General features: G+C 47.4%; 1 protein-coding gene across 2 annotated transcripts in view; it reads left to right on the forward strand.

The window, feature by feature from the left end:
- LOC140387945 (reelin-like) overlaps positions 1–21,155 on the forward strand; it is a 520,778-nt gene that overhangs the window by 316,368 nt on the left and 183,255 nt on the right. For both annotated transcript variants that reach the window (XM_072471313.1, XM_072471312.1), the window contains exon 21: positions 7,118–7,354. In XM_072471313.1, the coding sequence (XP_072327414.1) occupies positions 7,118–7,354 (237 nt within the window). The remainder of the gene's footprint in view (positions 1–7,117; positions 7,355–21,155) is intronic.

Below are 21,155 nucleotides of genomic sequence, written 5' to 3' on the forward strand. Positions count from 1 at the left end.
CTCTATCTTCTCAGTTTCCCTGACTTTCGTGAAAAAAAAACTGATCACTTCTAAATTCGAAGGAATGTAGTATTTGTATAATCTCTCCTCATAGTTTTACCCTTGGAATCTGGCAAATCTGCGTTGCTCTCCCTCCAAGGCCAATATATCCTTCCTCAGGTGTGGTGCTCAGGACTACCCACAGTACTTCAGCCATGGATTAACTAGGTTTAATGTAGCTGCACTTTTGATCAGATATTACTGACAAGGAGTCAAATATCATGGGGGACAGTCAGGAAAGTGAAGTTAAGGCCACAATCAGAACAGCCATGATCCTGCTGAATGGCGGAGCAGGCCCTATGGGTCTAAGGGCCTCCTACTCCTATTTCTTGTGTTGATGGGTGGAATTCATAGAATTCCTACAGTGCAGAAGGAGGCCATTTGGACCCTTGGAAAGAGCACCCTACCTAGGCCCACACCTCCACCCTATCCCCATAACCTAGTAACCCCATCTAATCTTTTGGACATTAAGGGGCAATTGAGCATGGCCAACCCACCTAACCGGCACATCTTTGGACTGTCACCCAAGGCCGGAATTGAACCCGGGACCTTGGCGCTGTGAGGCAGTAGTGCTAACCATGTTGCCACCGCGCCGCCGATATTTCCGATATTTCTTTGAAGTGTCGGTCCCGAGAAAAACGGAGGGAATCCCATCAGCGCTATTGGATGGAAAAGTCGCCGTATATTCAATCTCTTAAATAAAAAAATTTTGGCCATGTGTTACAAGCTGTTCCCATGGAGGCCTCTCTCTGATTCGCTCGCTCCGCCACGCATGCAATCTGTGGAGCTCAACATTTAAACACCTCCCCAGCACTGCCCAGCACTTGTCCCAAGTCCAATCAGCAGGGTGGCTGCCAGAATGACTGCACCACGATTCACTAAAGGAGCCCTCAGCAAACTTCTGGATGGGGGTCCAGCAGAGGCGGGTAAATCTCTACCCTCGATCGGGGAGATGCTTGCCATGGGATGCTGTGGCCAGGTCACTCTATAAGAGGACATGGCTGCTAGAGCTGCAAAGGCAGAGTCGCGAGCATCAGGAAGGGATGACCGTATCCCTCCTCAGACTGCAAGGCCAACTGAAGGAGTCCTATTGCCCTCTGTCTGAGGAGATGGTGCCATCATTCTGATGCAGCGAGGCTAACACTGCGAGGGTGGTGTGCACAGTGGAGACCTGCATTCCAAGTTGGGGGGGTGTGCGCACCATGATTCAGGTCATGACCTCCATGGCTGAGGGCATGAACTCCATGGTGCAGGGCTTCAACTGCATGGTGCAGATACTTGTGAGATTCCAGGGTGTCAACACTGGAGAATGGCGGGGTTTCTGGACCTCACTGCAGTTGCCCCTCTGTCCCATGGAGGAGCCCAGCCCCCCCCCCCCCCCCCCCCCCCGGGCACCTGAAGGGAAGAGGATCAGCAGGAGCGCAGCCTGCGATCTCCCACCCAGAAGACACTGGGGGTGCTCATCTCATCTAACACCTCCCTCCCTTCCAGACCGCACACTGTGCTGCCCGAAAGCAGGCCCGGACCCTCAACGTTCCAGCTCCACTCCCAGGGGAAACACATCAATGTCATCTCAGGAAACAGGGCATGGAAGTCAGCAGACTGCCTCAACCTCAGCTGTGTACCCTGGGGAGTTACACCTAGGCATAGCGGGAGGGTGAGGATGACTAAGAAGCAACAGGCACCTAGTGGGCACGGGTGAACCTGGCAGAGATAAGTCACCATTGTAATAACTAGCTTGCATTAAAATTCACTTTGTTCAACCATAAAGAGCCTCCGTGGTGTCATGGCATGGTGCCATGCTCCACAAGCCCTTGCGCAAATTTGGTGCTTCCTCCCTCTGCAATGAGAGGACGGCAGCACCCCCCCCCCCCCCCCCCCCCCCCCCGCCTTTCAGGCCTCTCATCTCTGACAGCATTCTCTAGTTCTGAGGATGCCTTGGGCTGCAAACACTGAGAGTCTATCCACCTCGTCAATAGGTGGAGAAAAACACCAGGACCCCTGACCTCGGAGGAGACAGTAGCAGCTGAGATCCGTCATTCAGCCTCTCTGGGCCGTAAATCACCTCGTTCAGTGGCAGGTCACACTCAGCTCTCTGTCAGACTGGAGATCTTTCAGGGAGAATGAGAGGAGCATCACCCTGCTGCCCTCACTGTAAATCATCAGCATTCTCTTGCAGTGTCCGGTCAGACACTTTAGCGCCCTGCCCATGAATGGAGCGACCATCACATTATCCTCCCGCAGGCTGAGATCTTCACGTCCTAGTTGTGGCCGTCCCCAACAAAGAAGCAATTAGTGAATCCATAGCCCTGCAACCCAGGCAGGCCCTGGCCATCACCTGAGGTCCTTCCACCTCCTCCGCAGTTTGCCCCTTGCCATCCTCCTCGACCGCCTCATCCGAACAGTGTTTGGGCTTCCACACTGGTGTCATCAGCCACCTACTGAGCCACCCATTTGTCCCTGAGGAGCCATTCCTCCAACTGCTGCTCTCCCTCAAAAACAGCTAGGACCTGCGAGCTTCCCAGGATGTAGTTGCCATGGGTACTCCTCGGGAAATGAACACACAACCACATATTGCGCATGCCGTGGTCACACACTATTTAAACATTGAGGGACTGGGATCCCTTGCGGTTCACAAATGGCGCCTCATGCTGCAATGTGGCATGCAGAGTCATGTGGGTATAGTCGATGACTTCCTGAACCTGAGGTAGGGCAGCTATGTGGGCAAAGCCATGGCCCTGGCTATGTTGTTCACCTGATCCCAGTCAAAGTTAATGCATTGATGGAGCCTCACAATAGCACATCTGTCACCTCCCTTATGCACTTGTATGCGGCAGACTTCACCCGTGCAGCCCTGAAACGAGCCGCTGGCATTAATGTTCAGAGTGGCTGTGATTTTCGGGGCCAAGGGCAAGGGTGACCTCCCAGTCCATGTGGTGCGACTCTTGAAGCCCCTGGCATTGGTGGTCCACCGTCCCCCAGGACAGAAGTAGCCTTTCTATTCACTGTACGTCTGACATCTGGAAGTAGAAAGTTCTCCAACAGTAGGACCGTGGCTCGTAGTGCCTTTTCCGAGGTTCAGCCATCTGCGGCCCTGCTCCTGGAAGATCAGAGAGTCCGGCCTCCAGCTCCTCTGCAAGCCCTGGTCCTGGCTGCGTGCAGCCTGGCTGCCTGCGGTGGCACGTCGATGTCTATGCTGCTGCTGCACAGTTATCAATAGAACTGCCAACTCGACTGGCTCCATGACTCTCTCAAAAATCCATATCTGAAAGGAAGAGAACATAAAAGTGAGTGATGACGAGTCGTGACAATGCCCTGACCCACAACCCTCTCAGGATCTGGGACATCCACCCATGCACATCCCCCTTTGTGAGCACCTTTCCAATGAGCCTCACTCTCTCCCCTCTCCCACAGTGGCCAATCTCCCCCAGCGGCTAATCTCCCACAGTTATCCCTCTCAATTCTGTGAGAGAGAAACACCTCGGCCCTCAGCAGGCCACATGTCCCCCACACACCTCCAACTGCCTCTCTAGAAGGGCAATCCCTCACCGGAAAAATGGGCACAAGCCCATCAAGGGGGTCCCGAGAAGCGCTCCCACGCACACAAGCCCCCACCTCTCCCGAAATGCTGAGACAACACCCCACCCGCTGGATCCGGGTTCCACTTACCTAGGCCTCCCACTCCTCTCCAGTGTCCCCTTTCCAATTTACCCCCTGAAGAGGAATGGAGCCTGAGTGCTCACCTCCGACATTCCTTTCGGAGGTGAGGTTGCCAGGTTTTCATTTTTATACAGCTGTTGTTATTCACGCTGGCGTGCGGTGAATATTTAGTGAGGGAGGGGAAGGCTGCTAATGATATTGTAATGTATTTAAATGAGGTTATCAACCTTCCTTGTTAGGAACCTCATTATGTCATCGGCGAGGGGTGGGGACAATTGGGAAATGTGATCTCACCAGCGAGGATCGCATTTCCCGATTCCTGTGGGATTTTGCACACACGTTCCTGTTCTCACTGCTGACTAATTCTCATCACCTTGAGCGACCCCCTTGTATACTGATTTTCTAGGTATAAAATCCAACATTTCATTAGCTTTTTTGATTATTTGGTGTATTTCTTCATGATATTTGTACCTGTATCCCAAGGATAGGAATTGCCTTTTAGGTCAGGACACCAACATTGGGGTCAAGTTAAGGACCAATGTGGGAAAGCGTCATCTGGCAACAATTTTCCCTCAATTGGTCCACTAATGACCAGAGTGCAGGCTGGCCATCCAATTCGGTTTGGGGTGTGGGTTGTCAACACTGGAGAGGTAATAATAAGGCCATCAGCTCGGAAGGAGATAAAGGCTACAGCTCGGGTAACAAGAGCGAGGACACCTCCATCTTTTATACTTTTAGATTTAAAAAAGGCCTCGGCAGCCCTTTCACGTACTTTGATGTTGAGGGAACTGTCCACAAGATATCCAGGCACATAGCTGAGGTCAGACAGGGAGGAAGGGCACAAAGCCTGCCTTGGAGCACTGGTCCCTCACCCTGTACTGGGTAGTTGGCCTGGAGCTGATGCATTGGGGAGAGGGACCACAGGCCTTCAGGAAAATTCCAGTGGACCTCTAAAAATAGGCCTTAATAGGCAATTACGTATCTTCAATTGGCTCCACACCACTTGCGGGCAAGTAGTCCTTTAGGTTCACATCCCACCTCAGGGAAAATGACGGGGGTGGGATAACCCCAAGTAACCAATCAGTGGTGTGAATCTTATACCCTGTCTCCATACTCACCCACACCAGGGGCTGAAAATGCTGCTGCAAGTCTATTTGGATCTCCACCAGCTCTAACTTTTCACCATTTAAAAAGTATCCTGTTCCACCATTTTCTCAATTCAAAGTGATGACCCTACACCTGCCAGCATTGAAATCCATTTGCCACAGTTTTTGCCATTCACTTCAAATATTAATGTCGCCTTTGCATTATAAAATATTTCAGGTGTCTTTGATCTCATTCTAAATAGTTTATATTGAAATTTAACCTTTGAAAACTTGGATGTAACAGTGTTGTCCAATAGAAATCGCTGACTGGGTACAAGTCAGTCTCACATGAAGGATTTAGATTTGTTAATAAATTGAAAGCAGACATGAAATTCAGCATGCTGCCTACTGAAAGCTCTTTTAGATAGGAAGATCATCGGGGCTGTGCAGTAGCTGTGGCCAGTAAGTTTGCCAAGAAATCCAGTTGCTTGCTGGCCCTGGCAGGTGCGGAGCTGGGTGGGAACAGTGTTGTTGATTTATGGAGCTAATCATGGAGATAGAATTATTTTTTCCAATGATAATATGTCCTCCCTGCTGTTCCATATGTCGACAGTTGTTTAAAAACATGACATTATTCTTCATTAGTGCTCTATACTTTGTAAGGTGTACACTGTTCTAATATATAAGTCGGTAAGAACGTTTTGACCAAACACCAAGTACTAAATTTAGACTCTGCTCTAATTTCTAGTATTAGCAATTAGGAAAAAAGAGTAGAGTTGAAAAACTGACTTTCGCTTGTGCCTAAGTATGATGACTGGCAACTCTGAATAAACTAGCGAACTCAGTCTAAACTGTGGATTCAATGGAAAGAGAGGCAATATTTACTTGTTTGAAGTTTTTAAACTTCTGGCACAAACAGATATGTCTCTTAGTTCTTTGGCTGAGAATAGAGCTTTGGTGTTGGCCTGTTAATTGTTTATATTTAATATCTATGGCAAAAAAAGATTGTTGGTTTTGTTTGCGAATGAAAGATTTGCCTGACTGTTCACTCATTCAATGCAAGCCCTGATCCATTTATTTGATTCATTCTATGGTAAAATATTGGATGAAAGATATTAACAAAATGTTTTTGGTTTAAAAATCCATCAATGTCGCCAACCACAAGATCCAGATTTGCATCCAAATATAATGATTAATTTTAAGCATTGACTCTCCTTTAAACAATAACATTTTAATACTTGGGTTCCTTAATGGCTGTTCACTTTTTACGCTCCCTTGTTACTTGTGCTGGAATTTTTTTCCTTTATCCTTTCATGGGATGTGACATATCCGGCATTTGTTGCCTATCTCTAAATGTCCTGGAACTGAGTGATTTGCTCGGCCATTTCAGAGGGCAATTAAGCGTCATTGCTGTGGCTCTGGAGTCACAGGTGGGCCTGCCCAGGTAAGGATGGTAGATTTCCTTCACTCAAGGACACTAGTGAACCAGGTGGGTTTTTACAACAAACGAAGATAGTTTCCTGTTCGCCATTACTGAGAGCAGCTTCATTTTCTAGATTTATCAATTGAATTTAAATTCCACCCGCTGCCATGATGGGATATGAACCCATATCCCCAGAGTATTAGCCTGGCCCCTGTGGATTACTAATCCAGTGACATTACTCCACCATCTCCCCCATAAGGAGATTTCTGTCATGGAGGCCATCACGTGCTCTTGAAAGAGCAACAGCCTATTACCCTAATAATTTTAAAAGTGCGACTAAATTTGAATCAAGCTTACGTTACCTGGACTCCCGCTGGGTCTCTGTAGGAAATGATCTCACCTCAATAAGTGAAGTATTAATCTGGCCACGTTAATTTTTCTCACCATTCTCTGGAGTTCTTTTGACAGTGAATGTTACTGGAATTTTTGATCATTTGATCTGTAACTTACATGTGAAGACCGCTAAATAATTTGACAACTCTTTACGGAAATTCCCCCAAACTACTTAATAAGCTTTGCCTTATAAGACTTCTGGTTCACTTTCACGTTAGATGCCTTAGCTGTCTTTGAAACAAAGCAGAAACAGTTCCGTCTCAAAAAGTAATTTTATTAAATATCGAATGAGATCTATCAAAATGTTGTCAGCATGTTTCTGTGTAATTTCTTGTCTTGACATCCATGCTTTTAACACCTTGCCAAATCGTTCCCCTTTGCAGGACAATATTTGTGGGCACTGCTTGACTTTATGTTTCACCATACTCTGCACCTGCCGAAAACGCAGTCGACACAAAGGGATGATTGGCAGATTATGTTGCGTGGAATTTTCACACAAAGCTCTTTTTGGTCATAGAATCATCTCTGTGGAGCTCCCAGACAACGCCCAGCAGTTTGGCATCCAGTTCCGGTGGTGGCAGCCTTATCACTCTGGGCCGAAAGAGGACGTGTGGGCCATTGATGAAATTACTATGACGTCAGTCCTGTACAACAGCATTAGTCTCAACTTCACCAATCTTGTGGATGTGACTCAGTCCCTGGGCTTCTACCTGGGAAATGTCCAACCTTACTGTAATCACGACTGGTCTCTAAGGTAGGCAGCATGCTCCAGCTGTTGCATTTGCATCAATTTCTCATGCTGCCGTAAAGGAATGTTCCAGGTTTGGAAAACAAGAGTGTATTTAGTCAAATAATAGGATATTATTGCTTCTCATTTCATACTGGTTTTTCCAACGTTTTTCGCTGTTATATTCTAAACTGGGAGATTAAAGTAGAAGATTTAGATTGCACTCGGGGGTATGAATCTGCCTTGGATGAAGAATTCTTATTGACTTATCGTTTGGTTTCATGGAAAGCTTGGAGACATTACCCCTGAAAAGCTACAGTGTGTATTCATTGAAATGTTCTCACCTTATAATCTGATCAGTTTGTGTTGCTTCCATATTGCAATAGAAGACTGACAACTCCGACACACGCACAGTTTACCAATTATATTGCGGGGTGTTCTGTGACACTTTGAACCATTACAACTTTGGATAGGGAACTGTGATGATTGTGATGTCTGTCCCTTTAAGGGCAGCACAGTAGAAGAGGGTCACCTGCCTTGAGGGATCAATTGGGACTGAGAGTGGGTAATTACCCCAGGGGCTGGAATCCTTTCTTTGGCAAAAGCCATCCAGAAGACATGTAGGGACTGGAGTAGCCAGTGGGCTTTTCCAGAGCAGGCAAGGCCTGTGGCCTCTGTACAGTTTTTCCTTATCAACAAATAACCTTTGTATTCCTAATGAAGTCTGTTAGAATGCAATTAATACATTGGCGACAAGGATAACATGGATTATTGATGACACTGCCTGTGACCCATGTGTGAGTGTCCTATTTTAATCAAAGTCTGAGGAAGAGAAAATACTCAACCGAATGCCTGTCTTTGGGCGAATAGACCCAGTAGGATGTTGAGATATTGCCAGACCCTGAGGGACAGAGCAATTCTAAATTGGCCAGTGCAGTTGAACTTTAGAAATATGTAGGAAAAGAAAGAAAATAATGAGATTTTAAGTAAAAAAGAAAAAATGGCCCAAGGAACTGCAGCGAGTTTTTTATAAGTGCGGGAAAGTGAAGAGGCTGAGATTGCCGGGATCCTGGGGTGGTGGGGGTCGTCGGGGAGGGGTGGGGGGTCCGGGTTCCTGATAACAGCCGCTGCACTGAGAGACTTCCAGCAGAGGAGTTTTGGGTGGAATTCCCCAACCTGTCTTAAAAAAAAGAAAGAAAAGAAGTAAAAGAGTTTTAAAAGTTTATCCCTTGGATTGGATTTCCAGTAAAATTGGCGGAAATGGACAAATCAAAAAGAGGAAGGAGATCAGACTCTCTGTGCGGCCAAATGAGCAAAGGAAAGTTGCAGGGATCTCTGGAATGGCTTTCCAGTAGCGGAGAGCCGTTTTGGAGGTTTGGAAGAGAGGAGCAGTGGGTTCCCGCCAAAACTTCAAAGGCGTAGGGCAGCACGGTGGCGCAGTGGGTTAGCACTGCAGTGTCACGGCGCCGAAGTCCCAGGTTCGACCCTGGCTCTGGGTCACTGTCCGTGTGGAGTTTGCACATTCTCCCCGTGTTTGTGTGGGTTTCGCCCCCACAACCCAAAGATGTGCAGGTTAGGTGGATTAGCCACGCTAAATTGCCCCTTAATTGGAAAAAATGAATTGGGTACTCAAAAAAAAAAATTTTTAACTTCAAAGGCGTAGGAAAAGCATAGAGAGAGAACCAGCAGCTGCTGACAGTTCAAAAAAGATGACAGTCTTTAAAAGGTAATGCATTGAAAAGGGGAATACATTTAATGCGGCAAGCACAAGCATAAACCGAGGGCAATGGACAGGAAAATTGGAGAAGCCCCCAATAGAGGGCAACTCTCAACAAAAAAGGATCATAAGAAACCCAAGACTTCAGAGGAGGCAATAAGACCTCAGGAAAGAGGCAAAGAAAGACCTCAGAGGAGAGGGCACTGAAAACCTCCGGAAGGAGGGCACTGAGAGATCCCAGAAGGAGGATACCAAAAGACATTAAATTAACAAACGAAGAGCAACAAGAGAATTGCAGAATGGAAGCAAGTCAACACTTCGTCAGAAACCGACCTGACCAACAGTGAAGCAAAAGGGTTTGACTTTGGGAAATATATATGTCCAGTTAGAACATGATGGATTCACCTGGGGAAGAAAAGCAGAAATGAAAGACTTCAAAAGAAACTAGGAACTATTGAACATAAAGAGGTATCAGCAAAAAGAATGAAAGCCCGAGAGAAGACATTAAAACAACAACATGAAATCACTGACAGCAAACGTGGAAAAAACTGTTGCAAAAATTTACAAAATGAAGTAAGGAAGAAGGAGAATTTGATGAGATAATGAAGAAAAAGCTGAATCCTTGAAAACGCAACAAGAAAATAAGAACAAGTCCATTGAAGAATTGAATTGGGCAAATAAGTGCTTGAAGAAGGAAGCTTGACAATGAGAAGGTAACTGAAAAGGAAAAAAACATTCTAATTGACACAGAAACCACAATTCAGACAGAGAAAGAAACTGAGATTACATGCTGAAAATTGCTGAAATGGTCACACAAAAGGAAAAACTGTCCTCCGGCACCTTGTGCTCATGAGTTGAATTGCGTGTCAAACTTAACATGACAAGAGTTAGAACATGTCTGATCTGTTTGCAAAGACCCTAATGTGCCAAAAGCTGCCCAATTCTGGCCTTGATGGAATATGGCTTTTCCTCATGGCAGCAAGCAGAGAGATCGTGGCATAGCAGATCTGAATTTGAAGTCCTGCCTGTGTTAATAGCCTGCTGATATGATCATAGAATACTGCACTTCAAAAGGCAAGAGGTGGATATATTGGACATCTTTAAGAGGTTTGGCTCCTTTTTAGGATATAACTTGAATGTTGGGAAGAGGGAATATTTTGTGGTTAGCACTGCGAGAAGAGGAGCTGGGCTGCTGTTCAGTCTGGCGGGGACTATTTTCACTATTTGGGGGTCCAGGAGACCCGGGACTGGGTGCGACTTCGCAAGTTAAACATTACGGGCCTGTTGAGTAGGATTAGAGCAGATTTACAAAGGTGGGACAGCCTCCCATTGTCGTTGGCGGGTTGAGTTCAATCTATTAAGATGAATACTTTGCCACAATTCATATTCCTGTTCAATGCCTCCCGGTTTTTCTACCAAAGTCACTTTTTTGAAAATGGAGTGGCTCATAATGGGTTTAGTTGGGTGGGGAGAATTAGGAGGGAGATCCGACGGTGGGAAAGGCTGTTGGGGGGGCGGTAGTTGGTGCCGCAGAACCTGGGCCGGGATTCTCCCCTACCCAGCGGGGCGGGGGGTCCCGGCGGGATGGAGTGGCGGGAACCACTCCAGCGTCGGGCCGCCCCGGTGTGGATTTCTCTGCACCTTTAGGGGCCAAGCCTTCACCTTGTGGGACTAGGCCTGCGCCGGAATGGTTGGCGCACCGCCAGCCGGCGGGAAAGGCCTTTGGCGCCACTCCAGCCGGGGCCAAAGGAACTCCGCCGGCCGGCAGAAGTCCGGCATGCGCGGGAGCGTCAGCGGCTGCTGACGTCATCCCCCCGCATGTGCAGGGGGGTCACTTCCGCATCGGCCATCACGGAGGCTATGGCCAAGGCGGAAGGAAAAGAGTGCCCCCACGGCACAGGCCCGCCCGCGGATCGGTGGGCCCCGATCGCGGGCCAGGCCACCGTGGGGGCACCCCCCGGGGCCAGATCGGCCCACGCCCCCCCCAGGACCCCGGAGCCCACCCGCGCCACCAGTCCCGCCGGTAAGGGAGGTGGTTTGATTCACGCCGGCGGGACTGGCATGACAGGAACGGGACTTCGGCCCATCGTGGGCCGGAGAATCGCCGGGCGGGGGGGGGGTGCCCGCCGACCGGCGTGGCGCGTTTCCCGCCCCTGCCGAATTTCTGGTGCCAGAGAATTCGACGGCCGGCGGGGGCGGGGATTCACGCTGTCGTCGTCCCCCCGCGATTCTCCGACCGGCGGGAGTTCGGAGAATCCCGCCCCTGATGTTTTATTTTTGGGCGGCTAATGCAGAGAAGGTGTTGGGGTGATTTGGGGATCAGGAAGTTATTTGGGTGAGGATGGAGTCAGGGTCCTGTCAAAGGATGGACTTGGAGGGCTGGCGACGGCATCGTTAGCGTGGGTCTCCACGTTAAAATGTGGCGGCAAATCTGTCAGCATTTTAAGTTGAGGGCAGTGTCAACTTGAGCCCCTATCCGCATGAACCTTTTATTTGAGCCGCAAAATTGGATGCTACATTTGGGGGGTGGGGAGGGAAAAGGCTGGAGAGGGTTAGGGATTTGTTTTTGGAGGGGCAGTTTGCCAGCTGGGACGAGTTGAGGAGAAAGTAGGGCTTGGGGGGTTGGATGTGTTCAGGTGTTTTCAGGTGCGGGATTTTCTTTGGCGGGCATTTCCGACATTCCCCGCGGCACCGCCGTCTACCTTCATGGAGAGGATACTCTCATGTCAGGGTCAGAGGAGAGCAGCACGTCTAGATATATGGGTGGATCATGGGGGAAGAGCAGGTTTTAGTGGAAGAAGTGAAGGGCAGGTGGGAGGAGGAACTGGGACCCATTTTGGAGGAGGAGGTGTGGAGTGAGGCCCTTCGTAGGGTGAATGCGACATCACCCTGCACAACGTTGAGCTTGATTGAGCTAAAGGTGGTGTTTAGCGCGCACCTCACCAAGGACAGGATGAGTCCATTTTTTGAAGGGGCTGAGGATAAATGTGAGTGGTGCTCAATGGGGCCTGTTCACCATACACATATGTTCTGGTCCTTCCCTAAGCTGGTGGGTTTTTGGGGGGCGTTTTTTTAGCACCATGTAGGCTATCCTGAATGAGGATCTGGAGCCATGCCCGCCCCTGGCAGCGGGAATATGGCAACGCCCACTATCATGAAGCTGGGAAAACTGAGACAATAATGACAACAGAACAGGCATTGCTTAGTCACGGTCAGTGGTCAAAAAGATCATTGTTTATTTGGTGCTGATGTGCGACTTCATCATTTATCTTTCTTTGACTTTCTACACTGTTCATTGGAATTTGATAATATTGAAGTTCAAATTAAAATATCAATGCCACCCTATATACTGTAATGGCATTTCACCTTTGTCTTCAAGAAATAACCAAGGTCAGATGTCCTGAAGTTGCTTTGGGAAGACAGACACTTCCCATCATTTCACAATTTGGTTTAATGATCCTCCAGATCAGAGCCAATTACAATTGTTCAGAGTTTGGCAGATAACTAGCCAAGAATGATGAATGAATTAAGCAGCAGCGTTTCACCAATTTAATTTTAAAACAACATGAAGAATAAAGTTGTCATTTATTCCCTCACAAATGCTGTTACAATAATACTTCTCCTCAAGCATTTGCTTCAGAAGCAGCAGGAAGGGTGCAGGCTATCCATTGAAAGGTGGGATAGGTGTTTTGAGCCAGGGTTATATGTTGAATGAGTTATTGTATCCATGAGTATAGAACTATTTCAGTGCATCCATTGAATGCAAAACAGTCCATCTATCCCAGTCATTAATTATGATTTTTTTGACTATCACAGTGAGTTTTTCATTTCCTATCTTTTCTTCTGCAATACATAAATTGAACATTATACCTATGAAGGCATTAGTCATATTTACCCATTGTCTTTGGTTAGCCTTCTTTCAAATTAATTCTTCAGTGATTTAATTAGTTGGTTTAAACTAAACGGCTTATGGTTTTCTAGTGTTTACATTGGCTATGATTATTACAGTGGCCGGCACGGTAGCTCAGTGGTTAGCACTGTCGCTTCACAGCTCGAGGATCCCAGGTTCGTTTCCCGGCTTGGGTCAGTCTGTGCGGAGTCTGCATGTTCTCCCCGTGTCTGCGTGAGTTTCCTCCGGGTGCTCCGGTTTCCTCCCACAAGTCCCGAAAGACGTGGGGCGAAATTCTCCCCCAACGGCAGGATGTCCGCCGACTGGCGCCAAAGACGGCGCCAATCAGACGTGCATCGCGCCGGCACAAAGGTGCGGAATGCTCCGCATCTTTGGCGGCCTAGCCCCAATATTGGGGCTAGGCCGACGCCGGAGGGATTTCCGCCCCGCCAGCTGGTGGAAATGGCGTTTGTTGCCCCGCCAGCTGGCGCGAAAATGCGGCGCATGCGCGGGAGCGTCAGCGGCCGCTGTCAGTTTCCCGCGCATGCGCAGTGGGGAGAGTCTCTTCCGCCTCCGCCATGGTGGAGGCCGTAGCGGAGGCGGAAGGGAAAGAGTGCCCCCACGGCACAGGCCCGCCCGCGGATCGGTGGGCCCCCCCAGGACCCCGGAGCCCGCCCGCGCCGCCTGGTCCCGCCGGTAAATACCAGGTTTGATTTACGCCGGCGGGACAGGCAATTTCTGGGCGGGACTTCGGCCCATCCGGGCCAGAGAATCCAGCAGTGGGTCCCGCCAACCGGCGCGGCCCGACTCCCGCCCCCGCCCAATCTACCGGAGACTTCGGCGGGGGCGGGATTCACGGTGGCCAACGGCCATTCTCCGACCCGGCGGGGGGGTCGGAGAATGACGTCCGTGTTGTTAGGTAATTTGGACATTCTGAATTCTCCCATCTGTGTAACCGAACAGGTGCCGGAATGTGGCGACTCGGGGCTTTTCATAGTAACTTCATTGCAGTGTTAATGTAAGCTTACTTGCGACAATAAAGATAAAGATTATGAAGATTATTATCAGATTATTGTTGATATGGTCACTATTTATGCTTCATTTTTCTGGATTCATGACAGATTGAAAACTCTTCACACAGAAATCCACCAATCAGTTTATGAGTTCATGGTTAACGAGACACTACTTGGCCTATTGGGTTCTTGTAAGGCTGTAGTCAGTCGACCCCTGGGTTAAGCACCATTCTTTCACCATTAGATTCTGGGATTGAATCCAGCTGGGTCCAGTAGAGTGAAAGCCTCCTTCCTTGCCTGGCTGCTGTAATGATCTGGCGTGAAACGGGATTAGAGAGTTTCAAACTGATGAGCTTGGGCTGGCATGATGTGACTGACCATAACTTAGAAGCTGTGGGATATGGGAGTTGAAATTTTAATCAGGATTTTGAGGTAGGGTGTTCCAACAGAATATCGGGAGTATTGTTCCGCATTCAGCTTTGCCAAATGTTCCCAATTTAGTTTGCTGATCTGGACACTTGTGTGTCATATTTGAATGGTTGTATCCAATCGCCTCTGAGACTTCCAGAGAGAAACGGAGCAGCCCCCTCGGAGGTGGTCAGCTCCTGATTAACATATTCAAGGGGCCAAACATCTGGGGCACGATTCTCCACTCCCGCGCCGGTTGGGGGAATCGCCTGGGCCGGCAAAATTTCCCAGGACGCCAGTCCGACGCCCTCTCGCGATTCTCCCAAGCGGCGGGAACGGCCCGGTTGGGTTTCGCGGGCCGCAGGCCGGAGAATCGCCGGAGACACCCAAAATGGCGATTCTCCGCCACCCCCGCTATTCTCAGGCCCGGATGGGCCAAGCGGCCAGGCCAAACCGGCGGGTTCCCCCCGGCGCCGTCCACACCTGGTCGCTGCCGTCGTGAGTGGTGCGTGAACGCTGGGGGGGCGGCCTGCGGGGGGGGGGGGATCCTGCACCGGGGGGTACCTGAAATGTGGGGTGGCCCGCGATCGGTGCCCACCGATCGTCGGGCCGTCCTCTCTGAAGGAGGACCTCTTTCCTTCCGCGGCCCCGCAAGATCCGTCCGCCATCTTCTTGCGGGGCGGACTTAGAGAGGACGGCAACCACGCATGCGCGGGTTGGCGCCGGCCAACCCGCGCATGCGTGGATGACGCCTGTTATGCAGCGGCGGCCGCGTCATCTATGCGGCGCCGCCTTTAGTTGGGCGACAAGGCCTGGCGCGTGTAGATGACGCGGCCCCGATCCTGGCCCATTGTCAGGGCCTGAATCGGTCGGGATCGGGGCCGTTTCGCGCCGTCGTGAACCTCGACGGCGCGGGCATTTCGGCGTGGGAGTGGAGAATCCCGCCCCTGTTTTAGGATCCCGATGTTAAACTTGACAAAAGCTGGGCACTGCACTGCTCAATTGTTGCAGGATTACCATGGCCTAACCAGTCATTCTGAAAGGGACCAGTGGACACTGCTGGAGAACAAGTAGAGATTTTATTTTTTCCACTTATTTTAATGTGTCAAGGAGCAGAACTCTTGCTTTTTCTGCTTCCATCTAGTACTGCATGAACTCCAGACCCCTCCGCCCCTACATTCCTCCCAGGACATACCTGTGGGCTAGCTTATCCCATTTTCCAAAAGGTCGAACATCATTGAAACATTATCCACAGCTCGCTGGTATTACGGAAATGAGACCTAAGGCCTAATGGTGAGCGAACCTTTCACCTCTGTAAGTTAACTCAGATGTGCTTGAATGACATGTTGGGACAAAATAGCTGGGATAAACAGTTGCTTTGACATCTCGATAAGCACAATAAAAATGCCAAAATGTGAAGTTTTAATTAATGACGATTGTTTTTAGTTTAATAGGTGTATTTTAGAATATGTTTATATTTTGACTCAGTTACTGTTTATATTTTAAATAGATCCAGCCCTGAGAATTGTAAATTTTAGATAGTGAGAGAATAAGAATATTGCAACAGTTCCCAGAGGACCAGGTTTTATAATTAACTGAATACAGCAAAACAATTTTAAGAGGTAAGGAACAATTCAACCTTATCTTGAGTTATTCAGAGAGATTTAACTTGCCAAATCGACATATTATTGAAAGCAAAGGAAAGAAGGGCCTCCTCTCCAAGGACGTGAGCAGAAGTTGGGACTTTTCCTGGATCCCGAAACCGCCACCGCAAGGAAGCAGTCACCGATCCCGATTTTTTTATGGGATCGGTCTCTTAATTGGCCTGGAGATGGGCTCAGCACCCAACTGAGGATGGTGGTAGTCTCTCGAAGCTGAATGGCCAATCAAAGATCTTCCAGCTAGAAAGGAGCAGCAAGTTGCAATAGAGTGCAAGTGAGGGAGGGGGTGCTTCAACAGGGGGGCACACTCCCATCCATTTTTTAAACTTCAAACATAGATCTTGCAGTCAGGCCTCCACTTCAAGTGGAGGGTTGGTGGTGAGGCGATGGTACCTGTGGCTGCTCCTCTATCCAGGCAGGCAGGAAGGCCTGCTTAGAGCACTGATCTGCTACTTGAGAGGTTGTCTCCAGGTACCTAAACCTGGAGGCTGACTGCAAAATCGCAGACAGTCTCCTTTAATTACGGAAATGAGACCCAAGACCTAATGGTGAGCAAACCTTTCACCTCTGCATGTTGGCTCAGGTGTGCTTGAATGAAACGTTGGGATAAAATGACTGGGAGAAACTGTTCTTAATGAGCCTTTTGCCACTCACCCAGTGCGGCCAAGCAGCCCCGCCACCCTCACGCCAACCCACATCCCTCCAGCTCACCACTGTAAAAGTGACTGTGGGGTGGGATGGAACTGAGGAACCAGCACACCTCTGTTCCCACCCCCTCAGAGGTGTCTCAAAATCTGCCTCCAAAGTCACTGAGGATGGGTTTCTACGTTGGTGAGAAGTTGCACTTCTTAAAAACAAATCAGTGGATTTTATGCAAACACTTTGAATTCATCCCATAGGAAGGGGGTGGATTTTGAATAAAATCTAATCCCCCCCCCCCCGCCCGCTCCCTCCCCCCCTTCACTTTCCTTACCCCTTACTTTCTCATTTTCAGGTGACAGAATGTCTTATCATGCTGTAAAAATCCAATAAAATAGAAATATGATCTTCATAAATTCTGTATAATTACCAGAGTAAGGAAATATTTCAGATTTTGTAGCTTGGAGGAATTTATGTCATGCCAACATTAACTTTTTAGCCTATGCTTTTAGAAATAGCCTTGAGGAAAAGCAGGTACATAAAGAGGTTAATGGAGAGCCTGATGGAGCTGGTGAAGATGTGCTGAATTTGGCTGGTGACCTTCAGAGCCCTTGCCAGCCATTATCCCATGGGAAATCTCTAGACCAATTCACACTATCCAACTGATTAGTGGTTAAATTAATTAATGTTAGCTGATCTCAGCTGGGCTTTCATTTGGTTTACTCTTGGCAACTCCACGGCAATGAGTTAGGTGCAATGTTGCTGTTGGTCTCAAGGGAGTGATTGACAACGTTTTCTTCATTGCGTGAACTTGGGCTGGATGATTTATCATTCGGTGCAGACTATTCCCTATCTCATTTACTGCAGCAACTGAAACGTGTCTAATCATGAGTAATTCTTCCATCAGTCACTTTCCTTCACCAAATAAGAAGCCATAAATTTGGAGTCAGTTAAAATGCTCATAAATTATTTAAATTTTAAACAAATATGATTACATTATCGTGGGCTTATTTTAGACCACAAAGTCATAATGAAATAATTACAGTGCCAAGCTCTTCTGCCAAGCAGTTAGCTCTCACAAGGTCAAGTTTACAGTTATCTGATACTGCCAGAAACAAAAATCATCTTTGCAGTTTGGACTTTATTGTAAATAATTGTTTTGAAGTGATTTATTCACTTTCAAATCACACTGAACGAAGCTTGTGACTGAATTGAGAAATTATTTAAGAGCACACTTAGCATTTTAAATAGGCAGTTTTAAAAATCGCAGATGTGCGTTTGATGGGTCAGTGTGACACCAGCTATCGCGTGAGGTGGTATGGACCAGAGAAAATAGATGAAAATATTGATTTTTCAAAGGCTCTTAAGGAAAATGCATGGTATTACTTTCCTCCACCATGTTGCCCTAAATTGTTAGCGGAGGAATATCAAGGTGGCAGACCTTGAGGGTTGCACCCTTACCTCACAGCCTGCCTTCTGCCAGTTGTCCCTGGAACAGCAGTTAAAGGTCCACCAAATTCCCTTCTGGACCACCTCTCTACTTAGGCCCCAAGGACATTCCTTGTTTAGGTATTGGCCTGGCCTTACCTGCAGAGAAGAACATCGCCAACACAAAATCTTGTGTCAAGGCAGTGGGTAGAAGTCTTACCTCAACAGCTCTCTGGAGGAGTTCAGTCCAAATCTGTCCCCTGTTTGATTGCAAATCTATAGCATTCGATAACCCTGAATTTGGAAATCAAAAGAAGTGATTTCTGGGAAATAAATAATTCTTTATTAGAATGTACTCCTGATGCTATCCTTGCAGAAAGGGCATTACATTATGAGCAATTCAGAGAAAACTAGGGTTTGGAACCCTCCTGAGTCCTGCTTGGCCTAGGGTTTGATGCTATAGCTGCATGCTACATCAATCATATCATCTCTTTCTGCAAGAGACAAATTAAATAATCCACAAAAAGAAGATAGCTTAATGATTATGGTGAATATGGAATCATGAAAGGAAGTGAGGCAGAGGTAGTAACTGAGTTGAGGAGTTTTAAAGATGTCATCAACTAGTCCAGTCAAGTAACAGACAATCCACAATTGAGATATTTTCTTGTAAATGGCATTTTTCCCCATTCTTTATAAAACATGCATAGTTATGTTTTGTGTTGTCTACAGCCATTGGCCATCGTTGTTCAGTGGTGAGAGTGGCTTACACAAAAGACACAGGTAACAGACATAGGTAGCATAGCATAATATCATAAGGATGATGTATCATGTGACTGGCGATATTCTGACACAAATGTATTTGGGATAGTGTGATCCAAATGGATTAGCCTATGTGGATCCTGCTTATAACGCAGAGGGATACACAGACTATAGCGAGTAGCAATAATACAAAGGTTCTCTCGAATATAACCTTTTCAAATAAAGGTTATGACAAAGGTCTTTGATTAGTAACTGAGCACCCAACATTTACAGTAGACACTGTAATATTTACTATTGAAAGGTCAGTTGTCTCTTGCGATGACCATGCATGTCACGTTTGTTGTTTTCATTAGCACATGTTTTAAAAGTGATGGCATCAAAATAGTTTACTCCAAAGAATGATTCCCATTCCATTGGGTCCTGCCCAAATACAGGTCCTTGGTTCATTGTCTGCTGATGCTTCACCTTGGGGTTTTTTTTTTAGTTAGTATTGGATGGTTTGCCATTGCCTTCCACTCTCCGGCAGAGCGGGGAGGCAGGTCCAAATCTACCTGAGCCAGAGCAGGAATTGACTCATGCTGTTGGCATTATTCTGAGCCACACGTTTGCCATGTAGCCAACTGAACTAACTGGCCTACCAAAGAATGATCCAATGGCCATGTTTCTGTTGCTGCCAAAAAGACCGTTTTAGATAAATTCCATCATGGAAGTATGGATAATGCATCTATGCAGTGGACTTCTGGGAACACCATTCTTCTTGCTGCAAGGAATACAGGAACAGTTTTGAAATATTTGATTTTGTTGATAAAACTCTCTAATTGGCTGCAGTTCCATATGACAGCATAGTTTTTTGTGCACTGTGAGGATTAGCCTCTCCACAGTGAAGTATAATCTAGCCCAAAGCCCCAAGGAAGGTATTATTACTTCAAAGACCTAAATTATTAAGAGTTTCATATCATACACACTCAACCCTCAACTTATCAAAAAATTATATCACTTCCTGTTTGCACCCAGCAATGATTTTCATGTAAAATATATTGATCACATGAATATGACATCAGGAAAAGAGGGACAAAAGGCTACATCAAATACATGATAAACATCACGGGCGGGATTCTCTGGTCTCTCAGCAGTGCGTTTTCCCGCAGCGGGAGGTAGCACGCCGTTCGCTGGCGACGGGATTCTCTTATCCCGTCACTGTCAATGGGAATTCCCATTGAAGCCATCACATGCCATCGGGAAACCCGCAGGCTCGGGCGCACTGCAGTCAGGACCAGCGAATCCCGCTTCCAGCGAACAGCCAGAAAATCCCAGCCCACAATTCAAATTTAAAGCAGCAAAGATATTTTAGAAAAAGAGAAAACCGCCCATGGTTTTTTTCTTTAACTTATCTTTTCCAGAGCAGAAGCAACAGATTTACATTTTTTTCCCAGTCTAAGGAAACATCTCCTCAATAATTTGCTGCTAATTAATCATAGAATGTGCCTATTTAGACCATCGTGTGAACAGTGGCTTGTCTAGTTTAAACACCTCTCCGCCTAACATAGAACATACAGTGCTGAAGGAGGCCATTCGGCCCATCGAGTCTTCACCGACCCACATAAGCCCTCACTTCCACCCTATCCCCGTAACCCAATAACCCCTCCTAACTTTTTGGACACTAAGGGCAATTTAGCATGTCCAATCCATCTAACCTGCACGTCTTTGGACTGTGGGAGGAAACCGGAGCACCCGGAGAAAACCCACGCAGACTCCGCACAGACAGTGACCCAGCGTGGAATCGAGCCTGGGACCCTGGTGCTGTGAAGCCACAGTGCTATCCACTTGTGCTACTGTGCTGCCCTTAAGGTCTAAGGTGCTAAACATTATGAACATGACTCAGAACTGAGATTACACGAGTAATGCCAGATAGTTAGTACAGAACCATTGAAAACCTGACTTCTTGAGGATACTTTCATGTGACTACTGTTTTGTCAGTTAATTTTTTATTCATGAACAAAAGGATTGATGATGCTGGGAATGGAATATTTTCCATTTTGGACACCTGCTGGCAAATATTTCCTGGTTAAGTATCATCTGGTTAGATAGATAGTAAAGTTCAGCCCCACAATGTGTTTCAACCCCATTCTTAGAAGAACATATTCTGTTGCATCAGAACAGTATTTTTACATTCCCACAACACTATAGTCTCTCTCAATAAGATTGCAAGTTGTCCCAAAATAATACAGCTTTATGCATTTAGTCCAATGTCCCACAGGAAAATCAGACTTTTATCAAACAATTAGTTTGGATTTGAACCTATAGCCTTGAGGTG

The sequence above is a fragment of the Scyliorhinus torazame genome, chromosome 13 (genome assembly GCF_047496885.1).
Source record: "Scyliorhinus torazame isolate Kashiwa2021f chromosome 13, sScyTor2.1, whole genome shotgun sequence".
Classification (NCBI taxonomy): domain Eukaryota; kingdom Metazoa; phylum Chordata; class Chondrichthyes; order Carcharhiniformes; family Scyliorhinidae; genus Scyliorhinus; species Scyliorhinus torazame.